At 32.7% G+C, this 23559-nt stretch overlaps 1 protein-coding gene across 1 annotated transcript in view; it reads right to left on the bottom strand.

The window, feature by feature from the left end:
- Nucleotides 1–23559, bottom strand: part of URI1 (URI1 prefoldin like chaperone) — a gene marked incomplete at its 5' end in the record, with an annotated part of 64461 nt that overhangs the window by 21028 nt on the left and 19874 nt on the right. Inside the window, 3 exons of the mRNA XM_079724192.1 lie at nt 3605–3740; nt 4801–4879; nt 16894–16928. Of these exons, the coding sequence (XP_079580318.1) occupies nt 3605–3740; nt 4801–4879; nt 16894–16928 (250 nt within the window). The remainder of the gene's footprint in view (nt 1–3604; nt 3741–4800; nt 4880–16893; nt 16929–23559) is intronic.

Genomic DNA, 23559 nt, shown 5'->3' with positions numbered 1-23559 from the left:
CAAGTCTTTAAAAATTTTTACAAGATTGAAACCACACAAAGTATTTTTTTTCCAATCACAATGGAATGAAATCAGAAACCAACAACAGAAGGCAAACTGAAAAATTCACAAACACGTGGAAATTTAACAAAACACTGAATTAAGCAATGGGTCAAAGTAGAAATCACAAAGCAAATTAGAAAATACCTTGAGATCAAGAAAAATGAAAACACAATATACTAAAATTTATAGGACACAGAGAAAGCAATGCTGAGACTTATACCTATAAACAACTACATTAAAAAAAGATCTCAAATCATAACCTAACTGTATGCTTTAAGAAACTTGAAAAAGAATAATAAACTATATCCAAAGCAAGCAAAAGGAAGGAATAACAAAGATTAGAAATGAACAAAATAGAGAATGGAAAAACAAGAGAGAAAAATCAAAAATAAAAGCTGGTTCTTTGAGAAGACAAACAAAATTGACAAGTCTTTACCTAGACTGACTAAGAAAAAGAGAGACTCAAGTCACTAAAACCAGAAATAAAAGCAGAGATGCCTTTATAATCACATATAGAACCTGAAATGAAATATGCAGTAAACCTGCAGGAGGAAGAATAAAAAGCAGAACTTAAATAAAAAGCTAAATTAAAAAAACAGAAAGAAAAGTGAGACAATACTACTTATTTTACAGAAACAGGATTATAAAAGAATACTGTGAACAGTTGAATGCCAACAAACTGAATAACCTAGAGAGACAAATTCCTAGAAACATATGGACTACTAAAACTGAAATGAGAAGAAACAGAAAATCTGAGTAGACCTAGAACAAGTAAGAAGACTGAATCAATAATCAAAAACCTCCCAACAATGAAAAGCCCAGAACAGAGACTTCCCCGGTGGTCCAGTGGTTAAGGATCCATGCTCCCAATGCAGGGGGACTGGGTTCAATCCCTGGTTGGGGAACTAAGGTCCCACATACTGCAACTAAGCCCAAGTGCCACAACTACTGAGCCCCCGTGCTCTAGAGCATGCGCAATGCAACTAGAGAAGCCCACATGCCACAATGAAGAGCCCACAACGAAGACCCAACACAGCCAAAAAAAAAAGCTCAGAACAGATGGCTTCACAGATGAATTCTACCAAAGAAGAATTAACACCAATCCTTAAACTCTTTCAAAATAGTGAAAAGGAAGGAATACTTTCTATGAGGCCAGCCAGACGAAGACACTAAAAGAAAACAATAGGTATTTCTCAACTGCAAAGAAAATTTATGATCACATAAAAACCTGTACAAAAAGGTTTATAGCAACTGTTTGTAAATGCCAAAAAACTGGAAGCAAACCCAAATGTCCTTCAATAGGTAAATAGAAAACCTGTGGTACATGCATGTAATGGAACACTACTCAGCAATAAAAAGGAATGAAACTTTTCATACACAGAACAACCTAGATGAGGCATTATAGTGAGTGAAAGAAGTCTCAAAAGGTTACCTAGTGCATGATTCCACTTATATGACATTCTAGAAAAGGTGACAGATCAGTGGTTGTCAGGTCTTGGGGGTAGAGGTAGGGTGTGACCACAAAAGGGAAACATTGAGAGAGTTTTTGGTGTGGTCCCATGTCCTAAGGTATATCCTGTATCCTATTCTGTTTCCTGATTGTGGTGCTGGTGAAACAAATCTTTACAAGTGTTGTAACTCATAGAACTGTATACCAAATAAAAAGTCAACTTTGCTCTGATAATTTTAAAAAATAAAACACTTTAAAAAGCTGGTCATATTCATGTTAAATGGCAAAATGCCAGATGTGAGCAAAAGGGTAGGACACTGAGCTTGCCATCTTCCTCTTACAAATGATCTTCCTCTGAGTCACTGTCTCTGAATCCTTTTATTGTGGTGTTAAATCCATTTTGTCCTGTATTTTGATTACTTTTTAAACATGCAATGACCTCCCTTCACCTTCCCCAATCACTCTGTTGACACTGAGGTAGGTATGTTTAACCTGCTTTATTTCTTCTGCCTTAAGGAAAATAAAGTATCTTTTCTTAATAAATGTTAAGTACAATAATATGCCTGAACAATTTCTTCAGTTATTATGAATTATTATAAAACTGTGTGATAACAACTTTTTAGAATTCATTTAGCAAAATAGATTCTCAAACATAATTTATTATTTATGTATTCTGAAAATTATTTTAGATAAATATCGACCCCAAAAGTCATCGTTTTGGTCACTTCCTAAAACCGTATTTAACATTGGAATGTGATTTACCAGAAAATATTTTTCTATTCTATTAAAAGTATTCTTCCATTAATATAAGTCAAATTGATTCTAAAGATTTCTTTGCTGAAATATCCATATGAAAATCAAAGTGAACAAACTTCAAAAGACTATGAACTGATTTCATATCAGCAGAGTTACCCCAGTAGATAAAGAAAGCCTTCACCATTAAGAAAGGCCTTTAAAGAATTATGCCCATTCTCTTTGCTCTAATATACATGACTTACTTTAATGTAGTAATGCCAAAAGAATTATCATCGCCAGAAATTATACACAAGCCAAACAATAAGATTCTGATTAGTGGCATAAAAGATCAAAATATATATCAATTATAAACTTATAGGAGTTGATTTGCAATTAGAGTCTCCAAATATAGATTCCAGAATTTTCACTGAGTAAATGAGTTCTCCAACTAGTACCCACTCATGTATAAGTGAAATAATTTCAGCTTCAGAAAACTCAGCTGTTTTCTATCTACATGACCTCATTTATACAGAAGGAGCCTCAAAAATTTATTTTCAGACGCATATTTAACTAGAAGGCTAAAAATCAGGTAGGGGTGATATTATACTATCAATTTAAGTATGCTATTACAGAAATAAGAACATAGATTAGATATTAAATAAAACTAATTTTAAAACACAACTAAGCTAGCACCCAAGCCAACCCATCCAACTACACAACGTGTGTGTGTGGATATGTATAAATCAATAAACAATATCACAGATAAAGAAAACTAGAACTACCTCAATAAAATGAGGCAGAAACCTCAAACCACTTAAGTTTAAGGGTGACATTTTAGGTAGCATCTCTCCCCACCTGGTCTTTTCTTCTGTAAAATGGAAATGTGACTTCTTCCAAACCAAAACGCATGGTTAAGAACTGTTTCTACTTTTGCAAATAGGTATTTATCTTAGCTCAATAAAGAGAAGGAGAAGGAAGTAAATTCCTTCTCTGTGCTAAAGTATTAAAAAGCGGAAGTCTATGAAAAGCACCTAAAACAAACCAATTATAAAATATCAAATGACCCCAATTCTTATACCTATCCAACTTCTACCTACAAAACCATATGTGGTAACTTTTACACTTGGTAATTTCCGAAAACATACTAATGTGGGTGACATTTCCAACCAGATGTTCCATTCTCCAGCCCACATTCTCAAATGCTAGATCTGCTTAAACTACCTCCAATTCGAAAGAATCACAAATAGCCTGGATATTTGTTATATTTATCTAATAAATCAATGGAAGGTACTTTTAATAGCAAACAGTCCATCAGCGTGGCACTTTGTGAACCAATACACATCCAGCAAAGAAACATCATTTATAATTGGTACATACGTTCTTTCCGGTGCTCAACTAAGCCCACAGCCTGCTTTGCTGAACATTTTGCAAACCAATTGTCCCCAAGTAAAACCGTGACTTCATTAGTATGGACAAGTTTTCCTGGCATGAAGGCAAAGGGGCCAAATGGTACCTATTGTTTAAAAAAAAAAGGGGGGGGGAGGCAAAAAAATTAAAAACACTAAAAACTACATTTTATAAAGCAGCATTAAAAGCTCTGTGTGAAGGTCCTTTTTATCTCTACACTAGGAAAAATAAAATGTCAATTTCATGGAAATTTAACATTATATTAAAATTTCACTAGGAAAACCTATAGAAAATTGTTTTAGGTTAATAAATCAACATTAAAACAAGAAAAGAGCATATTTACATATAGCTTTCAGAGAAATTAGTGTTGCTTCTGAATGTCTATATTTTTTGCTCATTCATAAATCTAAATGAAAGCAAACTAGAAATAAAATGTTAAGTTAATAAAGAATAACTTTGATTTTTAAAAACTGAAAATTATTTCTGAGAAAACAGTCTCTTTTTTGAGCGAAACAGGAATTAACAAATGCATAGCTTTAAAGGGTTTACAAAATTTACGAAATATTTGAGCTGGTATAATAAAGAACAATACATTTTCAAAATATTTGGGCTAATTTAATTAAGAACACAGTTTTCATGAAAAAGAATATTTATGCAATGAAAGAATCTAATTCAGGGCTCACGAATAGACTGCTATGTCGATATGAAACATCATGCAAACAAAAATCAGCAGCACCTTTTTATATAAAATCAATGTTCTAGGGTTTAATTCTGTGAATTACACAACATTATGGTGTATTCCTGCTCTGGCTAACAGGAAATGACTACATGCCATATTTCTGTTGTAATTAGTTTTCTAACATAGTAAATTTGCATACCAAATATGTCAAATTTTATGCTAACATTTATGCCATCATAACATGATAATTTAATATAAATCTGAAAAAAGGCAAAGTACATACCAACTATTACTACAATTAGTGTATTATTATAAAGTAAAACAAAAACAAACCTTCCTTGCTATGGTAGCTACCTCTGATCGAGGCCATCAGGGAGGCAATTTGTGAATCAATACACATAAAGCAAAGAAACGTCTTTTTACTCTACACAGTTAATATCTTTACAAGAAACAACATATTACTTTAAAAGAAACACACCAAACATACCATGATATTATAAGACAACTTATCAGGCAAGGTACTGAGTCTTTCTTCAAGGGCGTTATAGTCATTATCTACTTTCTTCCTGTTGACAAAAAAATACCAAATACTAAATTAATACACAAATTAACAATTCCTCGAGTAGACTGTGTATCATAAGACAAGCTAATCAAACACCTAATTTTAGCAATTTAAAGATTAAAGTGTTTTTTAATTTTAAAATCGTGTTTTTATAAAATTTAGCAATGGCATTATTCCACCATACATATATCAAAGAATAAAGACTCTCAGGGACATTAGCTTTTAGATGTAGAACACACACATTTTGAGAATCAGTGTTCCCTAAGGTAGAGGATCATCTGAATTAAATAAAATTTGGAAATTAAGGGAGACAGTGAGTTTGCAGGGACACGGGCTCAAGATGAAGGAAGAAGATAACAGCTTTTGAGTAAATAAACACTGGTTTTGGAACAGAAATCACAAACACAAAATTTGATCAGATGCTTCAGTTCTCCTCGGAAAACTTCAGGTTGAAAAATGTGGTGGAGTCATCAACCCTTCAGTTATTCATACTAATGTTATTAAGGTGAGAGACAATCAATCAGGGGCTAAAAGAAATTAGGTAGAGGTAATATAAAAAGCATTTCGATTGGGCCTTGGAGTCTGTTCCATGTTTTATCTAAACAGAGCTACCTAAATAAAGTAATTTCAAACCACTAAAGGATGTAATTTTGTAGGAGCAGAAATGGTCATATGTTTCCACACTGTGAACCCTACTCAGTTCTCACACCTGCTGGAACTGAATAGCCCTACAATGAGATACCTCTTTTCAAACCTTCTCTGGATATGAGGTTTCCTAATGGTTGCCTGCTAGGCAGCAGGCTGCAAGCAAAACCAGAGCACTGAAATTTTTTAAAGCAGACAGGTGGTGGTCTCAATTTTAAAAAATAACAAAAACAAAAAACTCATCATTTCAGCAAGTAATTTAAAAGAACATGTAGATATGGTTCAATTAAAATTAGAATAAATTGCAGCATAGATAATCTCTCCAGATAATAAAAATGGCTGCTTTATAAAAATCATGGAATTGGTTTCAGTTTACTCCTTAGCTCCCCTAAAACAAGAGTAACATAATAAAAATCATCCCATTTAGTCTTAAAAATACCAAGAAATTTCACATATATATTGTTATTCATCCTAAAATATTCCTGCAGTCACTTATCAACATCTTCCTCTTACAAAAGAGAAAACAGAAGGAAAATGGAAAAAACACACGTTTAAGAGAAATTAGATCTACTCTATCAAGGAGAGATAAGCAATAAGCAATGACCTTAACCTAGGTCTTCTGACCTGTATTCTTTCAAGCAAGAGTTTTCATTTTCTAATGTTCTAGTGTTTTTTAAAAAAATTTCTTCTTGAATCCTTTTTTATAAATAAACATAAAATGTCTTTATTTAAGGCAAAAATGATCCTTCCGGATACATTTTTATATGAATAAAATGTTAGGAAACTTCATGAACAGGGTTATATACCAGAAAGAACATGGCTTTGAAGTCAGACCACAGGGTCAATCCCAGATTCACCACTTAACATAAACAAATTAACCCCAGTTGTAGTATCTTCAATGGTAAAATTGGAATAATGCCTAACTATCGCACAGATTCAAAGAGGACTAAATATAAACGGCCTAACACCCTGCCCAGCACTGTACATCTACACTGAGCATCCAATGACCCTTTTTCCATGAAGCATCAAAAAAACCCCAATTCTAAAATTTTAAAGAAAGACTATATTACCCACTAAGATAATTCTACTATGTCAAATTCATTCAATTTGATACAAATAGCACAACTTACTGCTAAAAGTATAGCTAAATGTAACAATTCAGGAAGCTTTTGGAAACAGGATTGGTGCAAGCAATAAATGGGATACTGTCCATAAAGATCTGATGTGACACAATACCTGCACACAGTGAACTCAGTATTAAATCTACAAACACTAGCAGTTTTAGATAAGTAATTTTGCAAATGCTTAGATGTCTAAATGTTCCTACAATTGTTAAACAGCTAGTATTCAAGTTAGCATTCAATATATACTAGTCCGGTAAATACACCTGAAAAGGGGGGACTTCTAACAAAACATCTCTTTTATATATTAAAAGAACAGTACGTTCAATCAAGGTGCTACAAGAGATCAATATCAGTATTATTCCAAAGCATGCATATTCAGTTTTAAACTTATCAATAATTCTCTCTAGAACAAAAATGTGGACATATTGGAGAACAGTTTAAGACTGGAGTTGCTATTTCTAAATTTTGAATTGTTTTCTAAAAATACAAAAAGAAAAGAGAAGATAATTTAAAAAGCAGCTCATGCAGAAATCCTTTTTGAAGGGAGGCAAGTAGGAGTCAAGCAGTGTCTCTGGGAGAAATTATGGCTTGAGGAACTCTCTCCCTGAAATTCCCACTAGTGGAAATATCCAGCATCAAGTGCCTGGTCAAACAGTTATCTCCAAGTAGTCCCTCTCATACTTAGGGCTTAAATAATCCCATTAAAGATCACAAAGCCTATAAAACAGAAAACGCAAAAATGACTCTAAGAACTAATGTGTTATGGAAGGTTGTACCTATCTTTATTTGTACCAAAACTGAATAGCTTTTTTTCTATTGTGCCACTGAGAAATATATAACTAAATTTTTGGAGACTGTAAAATATGTAGTCAAAGAAGAGACTGCTTAAAATGATTTTTTTCAAATGGAAAATAAAACCCAGATATAGTTAGGATAAACCTCTAAAGCCTACTTATTTATTCTATATAGACCTCTTTGTTTGGCTTCACCATATCTGATCCTTACAGATTAGGTTCAGCCTTCAATTCTTAATTTAAAAGAATTATCCAATAAATAAGATTTAATTTGCATCAGACATCCTCATGCAACGTTCCTTATAGAAAATAAGAACTAAAGCACTGCTATAAGGCATATAAGAAACTTTTATAATCTTCTTTTGAGTCTTGCTAATCATGTGCTATAATATAATAAAAGCCTTCTGATAAGCATCTATTGTTATTAAAAAGCAGCAGCAAAAAAAAAGGACATAACTACAAACTAGCCTTAACCTCAAGGATGAAGATCAGGACAGATCTCATGAGAAATACCTTATTTTCATAAGGTATTTGAGAGACAGTAAGTTAAATGATGTGTATGCTCAAGTACTTATAAGTGAAGTATGCAGATGTCCACAATTTACTGTGAAATGCATCACAAAAAATGGATTAAGGGTTGAGGTATGGATAGACATGTGATCAAGGTTCATCTAATTCTTTCAATTTTTCTGTATGTTTGAAGATTTTCATAATAGAATACTAAAAAAGGAGATGGGAGAAATATAAGAGGAACTCCTTATTTTTAATTGTCTTCTTAAATGCAACGGATAAAAGAAAATCTTTGTAAAGCAAAAGAAAAGGTTCTACATCCCTTCTTTGAGACAAGTGATTAAAGACTCCAATTTCCAGCTTTCAATAATAAAAAAGGAAAATAAAACAAATCACTGAAATAAAATTTTGTTAATTTTCACTTTAATGTATGAAGTTGGAATAGGCAGAAAACAGACATTAAGCCCATTTAAAAAAACATCTCCTCTGTCATTCTCTTTACCTAATATCCTAAACAAAAAAGCAGAAAACATGAAGAGATGCTTAAAGGGAAAAAAGGGAAAGGGCTTTACATTAGTGTTAATATTTGGGCTGATCTGGGGCAGAGTTAATGCTTTCAAGTTTTTCATTTAAAAAATTATAAAACCCAAAGGTTTTGGAATATATATGAATAAATATACAATCTTTTTTAAAAATGATTTTTAGTCCATCATACCCACTCTAGAATGTCCCATTACGCATCCAAGAAACCTTTGTTTCAATTCAATTCACCATTTATTGAGTGCCTGCTCTGCAACCAAGCCTTATGCCATATGCTGCAGGGATCATCACTCAAATATAGCATGTCTTTTTATTTTGCAATGCTTCTCTGTTAAAAAGATCCACTGACTTGATGGATGCCTCGGTTTCTACCTCAAAAATTAAGAAAATAGAGGAATACTGAATTCAGGCATTGTAAAGAGAGAAATCTTTTCGTTTCTAAAGAAAGGAATTACTGATTTTTTTAAAGTATCCTCTTAAACAGCATAAAAAATTATCAAGGTTATATTAAGCAATAAAAACATTCTTGAAAGACGGATCTACATTGTTGTGCCTTCTGCAATCTGATGGGAAGGGGAACACTTTTAACAATTTAAATGTATCTGTATTAAATCAACAGCATTGTAAAAAAATGGTCATGGCAAAATAAAATACTATCAAGATAAATGACAGTATTCAAAATTCAGGCAATATGGTCTCATATTCCTTTTCCTCAACTCATACCTAGGGAACATATCAGAAGATGCTGATGAAATAATCTATGTTCTCTATATTTTATGAGTCTATCAGAAAACTTTATTTTTAGAAATAGGTTAACAGATGAACCTAAATATAAAAACTTACAATTTCTCAAAAGTTTAATGAAACGAAATTATCCAAAGAGAGACAGACGCAGCTAACATTCTACGAGATTTCTTCAATTGAAGTTTTCAACAACGAGACAACAGAGTACAGTGGATATACACAGCAAAGCTGGGAGAGAGGAATTTGTGCCCTCTACCAACAACCATGCACATGTAACTTCACACCTGTCAGTTATCATTGGTACCTGTTTCTTCATCAGTATTCTTTTGCTCTAAGAATAGAATGAGATGTGAATTCAACGTAAGAAAGTTTAAAAGTTATATAAAAACACATTAAGTGTGAAAGAAATGCCCTCAAAGTGCCTAAGTCTTAGCTTTAGGTGATGAGTTTATAGGCAATTTTTATTTTCTTTATTTTCCAAATTTTCTACAACTGATACATATTTCTGTAACAAATCAGGAGGGACTTTTAAGAAAAGATGACTTGAGATGTGATAATTTATAATTGACTTAAGCTTTGAATGTTTGTGCCAGTTTCTACTTAAATCTAAGCATAATTCATAAGTTTTATCATTTCAATTTCTTATTTTCTATACTTTAGAAAAAAAGGAAACTTCTGTTTGTTGTTCATAACCCTTTATGGTCACTGATACCTATAAAAAACTGATAAAAACTCTAGATCTTTTCCTGAGAAAAAGGCCCTATATTTTGCATAAATTTCAACAGAAGTCCACTCAGATCCCTTGATGTTACTGTTTCTTTCAAGAGGTCTTACATGAGGAAAAAAATAGCAATCCTGGCTTTGAACGCACCAAATACATAACATTCTCAAAATTATCTATAACTTGCTTGATTTAAATAAAAAGAAAAATGGGAAAACTATCACCAATTTGGTCATGAGTTCAAAATAAATTAGTAAAAAGGTTAAATTGTACACATGCCTAATTTTTTTACAGCTTACATTTTCCTTAGTCATACACTGATAGCCACACCTCCTTTTGTCTTTAGTACATCAGAATTTAGACTTCTGTATCTCGAAACAAGAGCATGAACTCTAGATTATCACTGAATGATACACCTCTCAGTCAAGCATTGTTGTTGCAATATTTACCCTTCGGCCTCAGTGCTCTGTGCTTGAGAGTTTTATTGCATGCTGCTCTCATTTTATAAAATAAATAAATAAAAATGAACGAAAACCGAAAAAAATCAAGAGTGCAAAGAAATGTAGTTTTCAAACCTAATACAGTTAAGACAAAGATGAAAAATCATGAGGTGTCCAAATCGCATTGAGGTGTAGCCTCAATCAGATATATCAAAATACTCACTGGACTTAAGCTGACTGTGAGAAACTGTGAACCAAAATATACAGACACTGGAAATACATTCAAAGACTATGTTCTAAACGAGATGTCATTAGGGATTTTTTTTTTTATAATAGTTTACACTCTTGGGGGGAAAAAATTCCCCTATAACATATAATTTTGCCTTTTATTTTCAGAAATGTTTTAAGTATTAAACTAGTGTGGTTTTTCCAAAAACATGATATAAAGGTGAGGGGACTCCTAGAAGTTAACAAATTCTAATTACAGTTTAAAAATCATTAACTCTTTTAAAAAAGAAAAGAAAAAAACCCTAAGCATTTACAATTTGACCACAGTGACACAAACAGGAATTAAGAAGCTGAAGGAAATAAAACAAAATGTCTTAAAAAGTGAGAGGGAGAGAATTAGCTTCTCTTCAGAATTATGAGTAAGTTTACCTTTATTCTTTTATTTCTACCTTTCAGTAAATATGTATTCATTTTATATTCAAAATAAAAAATTTTAAACTTAATACAGATTTTGTTTCTTAAAAAATCATTCTTAAAACATTCAACTTGAATCTTTTTTTTAATCTTAATTTGCTTTGAAACAGCATCCACAAAAATTTCAAAACTTACTTAACATCCCAACCCATGTACTAAAACATGACACCAGAAAAAAAAAAACCTGAAGAATGACAGAGAAGAGCGTTTTTATATATGATTCCTCCCTCTTGCCCTTGCCCCTAAGGACATTTTCATAAATAACAACAGAAATCCCAACAAAAGTATGTAAAATCTTCAGAAAACTGGAAGATTTTACGACACATAAAAATAAAAAAGCCCAAACAGAGGGCCTGCCTGTACAAAACAGTGACTGAAAACTTTGTGGTCAGTAAAATGAAGACTCTGAAAAATATGGTTGCCAAACTTACCTAACATTGAGGAGTGAACTCATCATCATGAATAAATGTTCTTAAAGTATTAAAGGTATGCAGATCGATATTTCATATAGTATGCATAAAAAATAAATTTTATATAAGCATATGAAGGCAAGGCAAGAAAACACTGTTTCAGGTAATACATGAGAAACACACTATGAAACCACAGCATTGTTCTAAAATAGTTCAGTGCTTTTGTGGGGCAAGGTATCCCTCAAAAACATCAGAGGTAGATATAGATATTCACCTATTTGTACTGACTAACTAGAAAGAGGAATTGAAAGAAAGAAAGGGGAGGGAGAGAGAGAAAGAGAGAGACAGTGAGAGTGGGAGAGAGAGAGAGAAAGAAAGAAAAGAAAGAAAGAAAAAGAAAAGAAAGGAAAGAAAGAAAAAGAAAGAAAGAAAGAGAAAGAAAGAAAGAAAAAAGAAAAAAAGAAATCATCAAATCTTCACCTGTGATTTTTATCTATTTAGGCATGCTCTCTTGGTTATTTCTCACTATATACTTTGACTATAACCTATGCTAGAAACTAATTACTCTTTTTCTTAAAATACTATTTTTTCCAGTTTCCTTTGAAAAATAACAAATGTCAAGTTTGCTTTACAATCCCCCCTCTCAAAATTCACATGCTTCAGAATTTTTACATCCAAATTTAAAGCTATTCTTTCTAAAATTAAACATCTGAGCAATATAAAATAGCTTTTTCTAAATTTTGATTTAAGTTTGCTTCGGGTAATTTCATAGATATCTTTACTACTTAAAACTGTCAAGATAATTTGCAGGAAACAAGACTTTTTTTTTTTACACAATTCATATGCATATAATTTATGATTACAAACAGTGCCTAACATACAGATGATTTGTATGTGCCAGGCATCAGATACCATATTCCATTTAATTCTCACAAATCAACACAAGTAATGAGACTTCTTTTTTCTGTGGGACATGTTCAACAGAAGTCATCTATAGTGCATTAAAAATGACCATAAATTTTTTGTCACTCCTCCCACCAACATGTGGAGTCTATTTCCCCACCTTTTGAATTTGGTCTAGTTTTATGAGTTCCTCTGACCAACAGAATGTGGCCTTGCAGCTTCCATTCTTGCTGCCCTTATAGCATCATGTAAAGTAAGCAAGATAAAAGAGCACATGGAGTGAGGCCCAGCTAACAGCCAAGCACTAGCCACCAGACTTGTGGGCGAGGCCATTTTGGGCAACCCAGCTACCAAAAGGCTGCAACCACACGAGTGAGCCCAAACAAGATCAGGAGAATACAACAGAGGTAAGTTCAGTCCAATATGCACAACCAAAGAACCATATATAGGTAAATAAATGGTTGCTGTTTTAAGCCAGTACATTTTGGAGTAATTTTATTAAAAAACAATAAATAATGGATACAACAGCTTAGCAAGGATGTATTTTGAGTTGTATAAGTCATACTCTCAGTCATGTGGTCATTATTTATTTAAAAATAAATAAATACCAAAAAATATTTGGTAACTCTAAAAATCAGACATTTGACACACAATGAAGTTCATGGGAACATAAAGAATAGGAGTTAATTAATGACTGAAGACAATCTCCAAAGTAGAGTATTAAATGTACAGTGTACAGTGTGATTTCATTTTTATCAAAGAGTGGGAGCATAATATAAATATGTGGATGAATACACATACATATACGTACATACATATACACACACACATACATACACACACCCCTTGTGCAAATAATTTCTGAAAAGATTCACAGGGAACTGGTAAAGAGCAGTCGTTTACCAAGAAGAGAAGTGAGAACTGGAAGACAAGGGTAAGAGGGAAACTACATACCATTTATACCCTTTTGTACTTCTTCAAGTTTGAACTCTATAAATATACTGCCCAATTTCAAATTTTTAATTTAAAATTTAAACAGCTAATATGCAATTTTCTATGTCTTTAGGATATATACCGAAATATTTCCAGATGAAATGCTTCAGAGTAATGTCAAAATGGAGGTGGGGGTAGAGGGTAGGATAGGCTATTTTAAAAGGAAACAAACAGTTCAGATGCAATCATGAGTTGATAATCATTGAATCTGAGTGATGGGTACATGTGGGTTCAGTACAGAACTCTGTCACCCTTTGTTTGAAATTCTTCATCATAAAAGTTACTTAAAAACATTAATATAAAGCTTTAACAATACCACTCAGGAAGCCATCTCTCCATCATGATATAAGAAGACAATGGCGTGAATACAAAATATTCAGGAATATTTACAAAGCTTTGGAGGGTTTTTTGGTTTTTCCTTCTTTCTTCATCTGACAATTAGTTAAATTTTTCAAAAAAGATTTCAGAGTTACTATTAATACTTATTGAGTGCCAGTGTGGATGCTCTATAGACATTGTCTCACACTTTACCTTCAAGTTTAGTAGTTATCATTATCACTTTACAAGAAGAAAACTAAAAATCTCAGTAATTCAACCAAGGTGACAAAGTTAGTAAGTGATAGGATTCAAATGTAGGTCTGTGGCTCCAAATCCCATGTTCTTTAGGGAAGAATTTAAAAGATTAAAAATTACAAATAATCTACAAACAGAATAATCAGCCCCTAGCGGATCAAACACTAGGAAGTATATCCACATTTTAATGAGAAAATAGTGTGTGGATTTTATAATGCCTTATTTCCTGAGTAAAATTTCCTAAGTAAAAAGGACATAAGGGAAAAAAGTTGTACCTAAAAATTTTCTTAAATCTTCACTAAATTGAAAACCACTATTAGCTCTAAAAGTGATGCACAAATTCTCAACTATTAGGCTCAAACATTTCCTTTTTATCTGTTATTAATTAAACAAATACTATAAATGTCTTTAGGTCACCAAAGTTCTGGGATTTGAATTAATTTTCTGGAAGAGATTTCTGGGGTCAGACTCCATTGCCCCAGACCATTTTTACTCCTACATTTCTACAAATATTTTTATTTTGTGGCCTACATTAAGAAAAATTTTAAGGTAAAATATTCATACTCATCCCTTAAAGAATCCTTTAAAATTGCACAAATGAGCATAAACATCACTAGCAGAAGACTACATTTTTAAAAAAACACGTTGTTTTGCTCATTATATTGGTATATACTCATAAAGAAGGGTAACTTAGGTACATGAATTGTATTTTAGACTATGCTAATGCCAAAGGTTAGAGTGAAAAGCAACATGCTTTTAAAAGCAGTGCATGAGACACCCTTAAAAATAGCTCCAGTCTCTGTTCTTGCTTCCTATCTCTAACCAAATAGCACAAAATTATTGTGATTTCCCTGTTTAGTGCCCAACTATGAATTTCTCCATGGCAGGGTCTTTCAGTTCCAAACAGCAGCATAATACTGGCATATGGCAGAAACTCAATCTTTTTTGTGGAATTAAGATAATAAAAACATCACAAGAATTCCACAATGCTCCCTAATAGCAATTTCCTGGCTTTCAGAGGAACTGGAGACACTTGGTTTCAGTTTTTTAATATAATAAATTCGTGAATTCACTGGCCATTTGGATTCTAGCAATATCAGACCCTCAGTAAAAACAAACATAAAAGTCTGTTTCCTGAGCCATATTAAAAATAATTCAGAGGAAAAAGCAAATTCTAAGTAGAAAAAATTATTTTAATTGTTTAATGTATAGATAAGGTACTATATTACTTTAAGATATGTGAAGGTAAATATGCTAAGCTGCTTTAGTTTGGAGAGCTATGGAAAACTGGAAATTGAGACTGAGTCATGTGAACCTGCCCTGAAGTAAATGTTGCATTTCTGTCTGTCAAGCTCATCAGATTTGGGTACTGCTATAGTACTTATAAAAACATTGTACAAAAATTAGCAAATATTTGGTCTTTACTTACTCAAACATTTATTAAGTGCCTATAATGTGCCAAACACAGTAGGAGATGCTGTGGATAAAAGGATGAAAACATGTCCCTTAGCCTTAAAGAATTCTCAGTCTGGTAGGGAAAGAATCTTAAACCAGAAGCAAGTTGTTAGTCACCCATTTGTGTAAATTAGTATCTATGCTGAGTGAATCAACCTTTTACTAATTTCGTGAATTACTTACCAAAACCAAAGTCCACATTAATAAAACTTCCCTTGGGAATTATTTGTAAAATGGATCACTTTGGCCAAATTAGCAGGGGAAAAATGGTTAATTCCTTGACCAAGGACTCACATTTCAAGTTTTAACCTGGACTGAATGTTAAATGAAAAGCGAATGGTCCATTATGGAAATATTGACAGACTTAACCACCAGTGGATGCAACTACAACTCTGCATTTATTGAAAATTAATGAAGTCCCTGAATTTTTATTTATAAAGTGGATATTATTTAGTTTTAGATTATTTCTGCAAGCCAAAAGTCAGAATTTAATAAAATGATGTGTACAGATTGCACCGATTTTCACTCTTATCCACTGCCTGCAGCCTATGTGCATTTAAACCAAAAAACATTTGATATACACTAACTATAAATTATTTCCTTGGAGATCTCTCAGGCATGAAGAAAAAGCCTCTTAAAATAAATTCAAAATATTATGTGCTTGATGGTGTATAACCAAAGGTTTAATCTCACCGCTAAAGGGGCAGTTACCATGATTTTGCAATAACCCTTCAGACAATAATCAAGACAGCTTTTGTTGTTCTCACTAAAATCTTCGTAAACACAGCATGGATATATTGTAATTTGATATCTGTAAGATCAACAGCTATACCTCATGACAACTCATAAGATTTTATTCACCATTAAATTGAGCATTTTCCTCACAAGACACAGGAAAGCGTGTTATTTACCAAGCATTGTCCTATTAACTATAGATTAGCACATTAAAATAGATATGCTTGCTTTCTCTCTGCACTCTAGAAAAGTGTGGTCTCTAAATCAAGTTCTGAGATGCAGGCACTTAATTAGATTTTTCAAACTTTGGGAAAATGTATCTGTGCACATTCCCATCATTATTTTAAAACAACTGATTCAAATTATTATTCTACTACATATATAAAAAATAGTCCCCAAATAGAGCTATGATTAGTCAGGTTCAAAAATTCCTCTGTCTCCACTTCATAATGATAGTAACACTATTCTAACTTAAAAAAAAAAAAGACAAGAAAGGAAAAAAGAAAGCAATTAGAATAAACACAAATGGTGACACAACTTCAGGAAATCAGGGAACATGTAATTCAGTAAACGATGAAAGACAATATAAATTAGTATCAAAAGGATTCAAAATGGAGATTACTAGAAGAATTCAATTATGGGATACAAAAAATGTGTATGCTTTACTTAAATACAAATAGATGACCTCATTAGTATTTCAGAAATGTAATAAAACCATCTTTCACTCACCAATGCTGGATTTTCTCTTGGCAGTTAGTGACCACCTGTCATGAAAACAGATAACTACTCATGAAAAAAGAGGGCTATGCACAAAGCTACAAAATCATTCTATCAGAAAACTACAACACTGGCTTTACAGATTTAAAAGCACCTCAATATACATTTTTATTTGTCAAATGCACAGAGATGTGAATGTTAGTTTTTAAGCAGCACACTTTATCATACCCCTCTAACGCAGGCTGATAACTGCAGAACAAATTACAGCTTTCCGATTCATACTTTGGTACAAAACCCGCTTCATAACTATTAGGTGACATATGATATAAGATAACTAGTATTTTGTACAATCTGCAGGCCTGTTTTCAATGTTACATATTTTGTAGAATACACAAATGTTATAAATAACAAAAAAACCAATGTAACATCCACATTTCATCAGTTAAAAAAAAATGACAGTAGTGAAAGTACTTTATTTTGTCAGTATATCTCCAAATGTTTTCACCTGTAATTTTTATTCTGATGCACTGAAAATGAGTACAGTGTTGTTTTTCTACTACATTTCAAGAAGAAATACTTGGGATAAAGAGATGCTCTGAACAGCCAATTTGTCCCCCCAATGAATTATGATAAAATTTTAAGTACTTCATAGCCAGCTTAAGCTACGCTTGTAATACTAAAACAATGAAATTAAACATAAAAGCTATTTGTTTTCCTTGGAGATATTTCAATAGGTTCTTAAAATGCTCAGAAAACAAATTAAGAACACTAACCAGTAAGGAAAAAAAGAACACGTGAATGACAATTTAAAAAGAAAAAAACACCACTGTTTTCAAAGATTACTAATCATGTTTTTAAACTGCCCATTAATAAAAATTTTTAAACAGTAATCTCAAATACTGTAGCACCATTTTAGAGACAGAAACTAAGGTATAAAAACCAATATGCTTAATATAATGTCACATGAAAAACATAGCAGTATACATGGTTTGAAACACTGCTCTTGTTCACTGTTCTAAATACCAATATTGTATCTTATATAAGCTCCATGTTTCACCCAAAAATCACAACTCTTTTTTTTTTGGCCTGTCACTAAATTCCTCTATTTTATAACATTTAATTCCTGAAGTAAATGTCTTCCTTTAGGACATTTTAAATAAATACTAAGGCAGCAATTCTGTACCAAAATGCATGCTGTAATCAGATACCCAACCATACTACACATTAACTCAGCATAAAAAGTCGGTTTTAGAATAAAGATCTCTCAGTAAGTATCAATCACACAGCAACACTTAATAACAGTGATAATGTACAATAAAGTACTGACTTTACATCTGGAAGAACCAGGCTAAAACTACATCAATCCATTTCACTGTTTCTGATTCGGCAGTAATTATAAAATAGACAAACAGAATTAAATGTAAATTGAAAAGCAAAAAAATCTTCATGAAATCCTTTTTATAAAGTTTCTATTTAACAACCCTATTAAAAGATGAGACCCAAAAACAGTCAGGATGCTTTCCAATCCCAATGCATGTGTTTCCAAGCATGAAGTGAGCCAAAAGCACAAAAAGAAAAGCCCTGCAAACCATAAGAGCAGAATGTTCATTAACCTCTACATGATAATCCTTTCGTAGCTGCATATTAACTAGTTACATATTCATAATCATTTACATTATTTAAAGGACCTTCGATGAAATTTTCTATGCAATATCCATTAGTGACAATGTTAAAGGTTATAGAAGATAAGTCTACTTAATGTTTCCAGGAAGCCTTTTTAATTAGTAAATATGTAAATTTGGCACATATGCTTTTTATGTTTAAAAAACAAGCTCCTGGTAGAATGGCATGTATTCTTGCCATCACCCTTCACTATTTAACTCTCCACTTTGCTGTAGCTATCTTTCCCCCATCCCTTTTCTTTCCTAAAATAAGTGTCCCCAAGATATTCACGGATAAAAAACCAAAAATCCATTTCATAATTTGCAAGAGAAATTTTCACCACCAAAATACTGTCTTCATTAAAGTCTTTATTAGTTTCATCCAGGGTTTGGAACAAGAGTCTTCAGTTAGACATTATCCAAATGTAGGCTAGATATTTTGAGAACCCAAGAAATAAAGGAAAACATGAAAGAGGCAGGTATGAATACATACAATAGCCTTCTGATGGTATGTCTACAGTTAAATCTTTGTTTACATGATTTATAGTCCACCTAATTCCAACAAATATTTGAACCCAAGCAGCTGTATTTGTATTCTGAGATATCTTTCTAGTTTTCTTTTTTATAGCAAATTATTCAAAAAGAAGAAAATTAGTAAACTTTTACAACTTAGCTGCCAAGGAAATTTGTGGAAAGGAGAAAATCTTATGATTCAAAGTTGAACTTATCTGGGTTTTAAAATCTTTTTTTCCTGTTAAGTTAAATAACTCCAAATAACCTTATTTCTTCTGAAATGGACTCAGATTAATTATTATTAAATAAAGTGACTAAGATAGTGAGCCTGGTTCTAAAAGCAACTTTTGAAAAACAAAGCAAAACAACAAAAAACATTTCATTACTTTGCTGTCCTTCACACAAGCTTTTTAAAAATAAGATGGCAATCGAGGAACAATACTAGTTTATTTTTTTAAGTTAATCTGCCAAAACATGCAACTATTACTCCTAAAGAAAAAAACTTATTGAATCATTTTTATAAAAATAAATGGTTAGTAGGCTTCAAGTATTAAAATAACTGACCTAGTAAATTCTTTAATATAATCACACTTATAGCCAAAAATTTATAAGTAAAATATGTACTTCTGCAGTAGCACAACGCTAAGTCTGCCCTAAAGAAAAACGACTATGAACTGATTTACCACTTAAAAGACACATTCATTCTACCATTAGGGGTCTTTACCTATGGCCCAAGAGTAAGAAAATCCTATGGTACACTTTCTTTATAACTCAAAATTGCCCTTTCCCTAAGAAGTAATAATAACAGTGGTAAATGCCAAGACTTCGTATGATGAAACAGTTCAATAAGGTGGGTCTTAACCCTTTTCTTAAAGAGAAGAAACCTATGTTCAGAAATGGAGTAACTTCCCCAATATTATATAACTGCCTAAGAACTGATAAGAGATAAAATCAGTTTTAAAACCAGGTCTATCTAACCTCAAAGCCCATACTCACTGTATTAGACTGCTTTCAACCATCGTGAATCTTACTGGGTAAAAGGGAAAGCAGCTGTTTATATCTGCAGTCTTTCTTAAAACACTGACTGATGTTGCTACTTCTCCACTTCCTCCACAAATCCACACTCACACACTAACAAGACCTTGCCAATAATGTCAGGAAAAGCAAATAAGCTTAAACTGACCAATACACTAACAAAAATCTTTATTCCTTCCAATGCCTCATACAACTCCTGGCACTCTCAGGTCAAGCAAAGTATAAACAACAAGTTTTCCCAAACCCCATTTACGTGTGTGGGGGGCGGGGGGGGAGGGTAGTGGGATAGCCTTATAATTACTATCACATCTTATCATATTTTTAAGGCACTTATAACTAATCGAGTTAGATGCCCAGAGTAACAATGATAGTCTACCCAACAAGCTATTTTTCTTTAGGTCAGTGTCCAGCTAACATATATGCGCATTCAGTTACAAAATACTTGGTAAGTTTTAAAACCAATAAACTATATAGAATACTGGAATAATTTTCCTTTGCTGTTTTTCCTCAGAAGCCACTTTTAAAAAATTGTTATAAAGAAAGGAATGAATAACTTAACATGTATTAAGACCTCCATTACTTATATCCATTTGTGCTATTTGTTCTGGTAACAGACCACAAGGGGGCATCAACCTAGGAGTTTTCCAGGGTAAGAACAGTGCCACATTAAAACTAGACTAGAAGAGAAAGCCTGAAAGGGTAAGTTTGTGTGTACTTCTCTCAAAAATGCTTCACTTTACTTCTAAAACTTTTCTCACTGTATTGCAATTTCAAATTATCCCTGTACAGGTTAATGTATGAAGTAACAATCTGAGGATTGTACTAATCAGAGCTGTCTACATTTACATGGTTTGCTTCTTTTGCTAGATTATGTCTTCAAAACAGATCATATAATTTTAAAGCTGCTGAGTCAAAAAGGAAAAAATTATCAGTGGTGGCTAAAACCAATAGACGCTGGACATGTACTATTATCTTAAATGGTTGAAAATAATTTCTTAAAGGACATATTGTCAATCAAATAGATGTATAAATGTCATTACCAAAATATATAAGAGGTACACTTAAACAAAATTAGTAAAACATTACAGGTCTTTTAAATAAGCCTCTCTGCAAAGAAAGGAGGAAATGACTACAGGTTCCTAAAAAATAAATAGCAATAAGCAGTAATAAACTACAATAAACTGTTTCTGTATAAAAACTTTAAACAAATTTACTTTTTAAATATGCTGAAAAGTGAAAATAACAAAGGTGGGCCTACTACTACCGTTAACACCAATTATAAGCCACTGTTAAAACACTTAAATGTTTTTTTCCAAAATGTAGCTCGGATGGAATCAAAATTATCATCTTAATCCTTACTTTTACATTCAGCCCTGTTTTCTCCTACCCAGGCTTCTAATGCATTTCTCATAGTCAAACACAATCTTTCTTTTTACACAAATATTGGAACCACGTCTAACATGCTTTGGTATTGTACTTCTCATTCCCTTGTTGGTTTTACCTACAAGTTAGGGCTCTTTTCAATAATTTATTATTCATAATGCCAAGTATTCTAATAAATATATAGTTTTCTTACACTGGAAATTTTTTTATTGTATTGAAGTATAGTTTATTTACACTGTTGTGTTAATTTCTGCTGTACAGCAAGGTGATTCAGTTATACATATACAGACATTCTTTTTCATATGCTTTTCCATTATCACATTGGAAGTAGTTAAGACTGACACATATTTACATCCAGTGATATTTCTAGGAATGAAGCCACTGACATGTTTGGAGGGTTCTGTTTCTGGTATTATTTGAATTAGATATCCAGGAAACTCTAATTGTACTGGATGAAAGAGCAATGAGATATGGGCCAGATTTACTTTATTCACCAATGTACTCACCTGCCATACAGTAAGTGTGCAACAAGTCCTTTTAAAGAAGTATAGGTCTACAATCACTTAGCCAAAATCCTCAGAAAAAATGTTTCTCAATTTAGAACTTTTTGTAATTTAGTAAGGTAATACATTACACGTATCATACTTTACAGAACACTTGCAAGGAAACATACGAATGTTCAAAGTAGAATAAAATGCCTCACTCAAATCAGTTCCATTGACAAATGAATATGCAAAAAAACTTAGAAATAACTTTGTTTTCAGTTTTTTAAGACTTCTGAATTGCAGACAGGAGATTGTGACCTGTATTTCTGAATGTGACATACTGCCTGAATTCTAGCTTGCCTGCCTATTGTTTCACTAGAGATATCAATCATTTCCTCTCCATTCCCACACCTTACTCCCTAAAACCCCGCCCCCCTCTCATCTACAATAGGCAGAGGACCCCATTTCTCCATCTGCAACCAGTGTGAATGCAGAGGATCCACACTAACTGGGCCAATCAAGTTTACCCTGGGCCCAGAGAGAGATTGAGGTGATTACAGATACTGGACCCGAAAAGGTGACCACAAAGGGATTTGCACAAGCTAAATCTAACAAAGCTGGTCTACGAAGTAACAACAAAAATGTACAAAAAAACAAAACACACACGCACAAATAAAATAACCCTACCCTAGATCCTCCTGACTTCTTACAGTAAATACTTTCCAAACTTTCATTTCTGTGATTTGTAACTGATGAAGAAAACTTCGTAAGTAAACTTGCTACGTAGAAATGAGAATATGCCTGTGAAGATCTCAAAGAAAACAAATAATTCATTAAAGATAACAGAAGAATGATGGGGAAAAAATATCCTCACAAGTGACAAAACAAATTGAAATGCCACCCTGCACCAATTACAGGAATAAATTTTTATTTTAAAGTAACACTGCCAACTGTAGCAAAATTAATACTAAATCACTGCAAGTAGCTATATAGCTTAACTCATTCCAGACTTCTACCTCCAAGTAGGGAGAAAAAGCTGATAACAAACCAGTAATCCCTCTGAAAACTAGAAAAGCCAGATGAATATAAAATCATCTCTTAAAAGGCATCTAAGAATTGCCAAAGCAATGAGAACAAGAGGGACTAAAATTCAGGAGATAACTGTGGAGAAGTGAGTTGATGCTTTTTTCTTGGACAACTCTAGGCACAGGGAAGAGGCTGAGAACTATGTTTTTCCTTAGCAGAAATTTAAAGTAGTCTTGAGAAGGCTGTAATAACAAAATCAGAGACATGAGCGGTCTTAAGCATATAGTTGTTTTCTTCTTGTGATGTGCCAAATTCTGAAGCTGAAAAGGCCAAAAAGCTAAACTGAAAGTGTGAAAAACAGAGCTCAGGGAACTGATGAAACAAAACTTTAGAAGCATTTAAGGAAAGAAATGTGGTGAACAAACTAGGTTTTCAGATGAAAGCCAAGAAGGAATCAAAGGTGGATGATACCTTACTAAAACAAAACCCAACCTGCACTCCATTCAGTACCTGCCTGGATTAAGGTATCCAACTCCTATTTTATCAACCTAGCAGAAGGGTGAAAACTTCTCCAG

This window comes from Hyperoodon ampullatus, assembly GCF_949752795.1.
Source record: "Hyperoodon ampullatus genome assembly, chromosome: 18".
NCBI classification, from domain to species: Eukaryota; Metazoa; Chordata; class Mammalia; order Artiodactyla; family Ziphiidae; genus Hyperoodon; species Hyperoodon ampullatus.
Note: the sequence above shows the minus strand (reverse complement) of the source record. Positions and strands in the feature narration are given on the sequence as shown.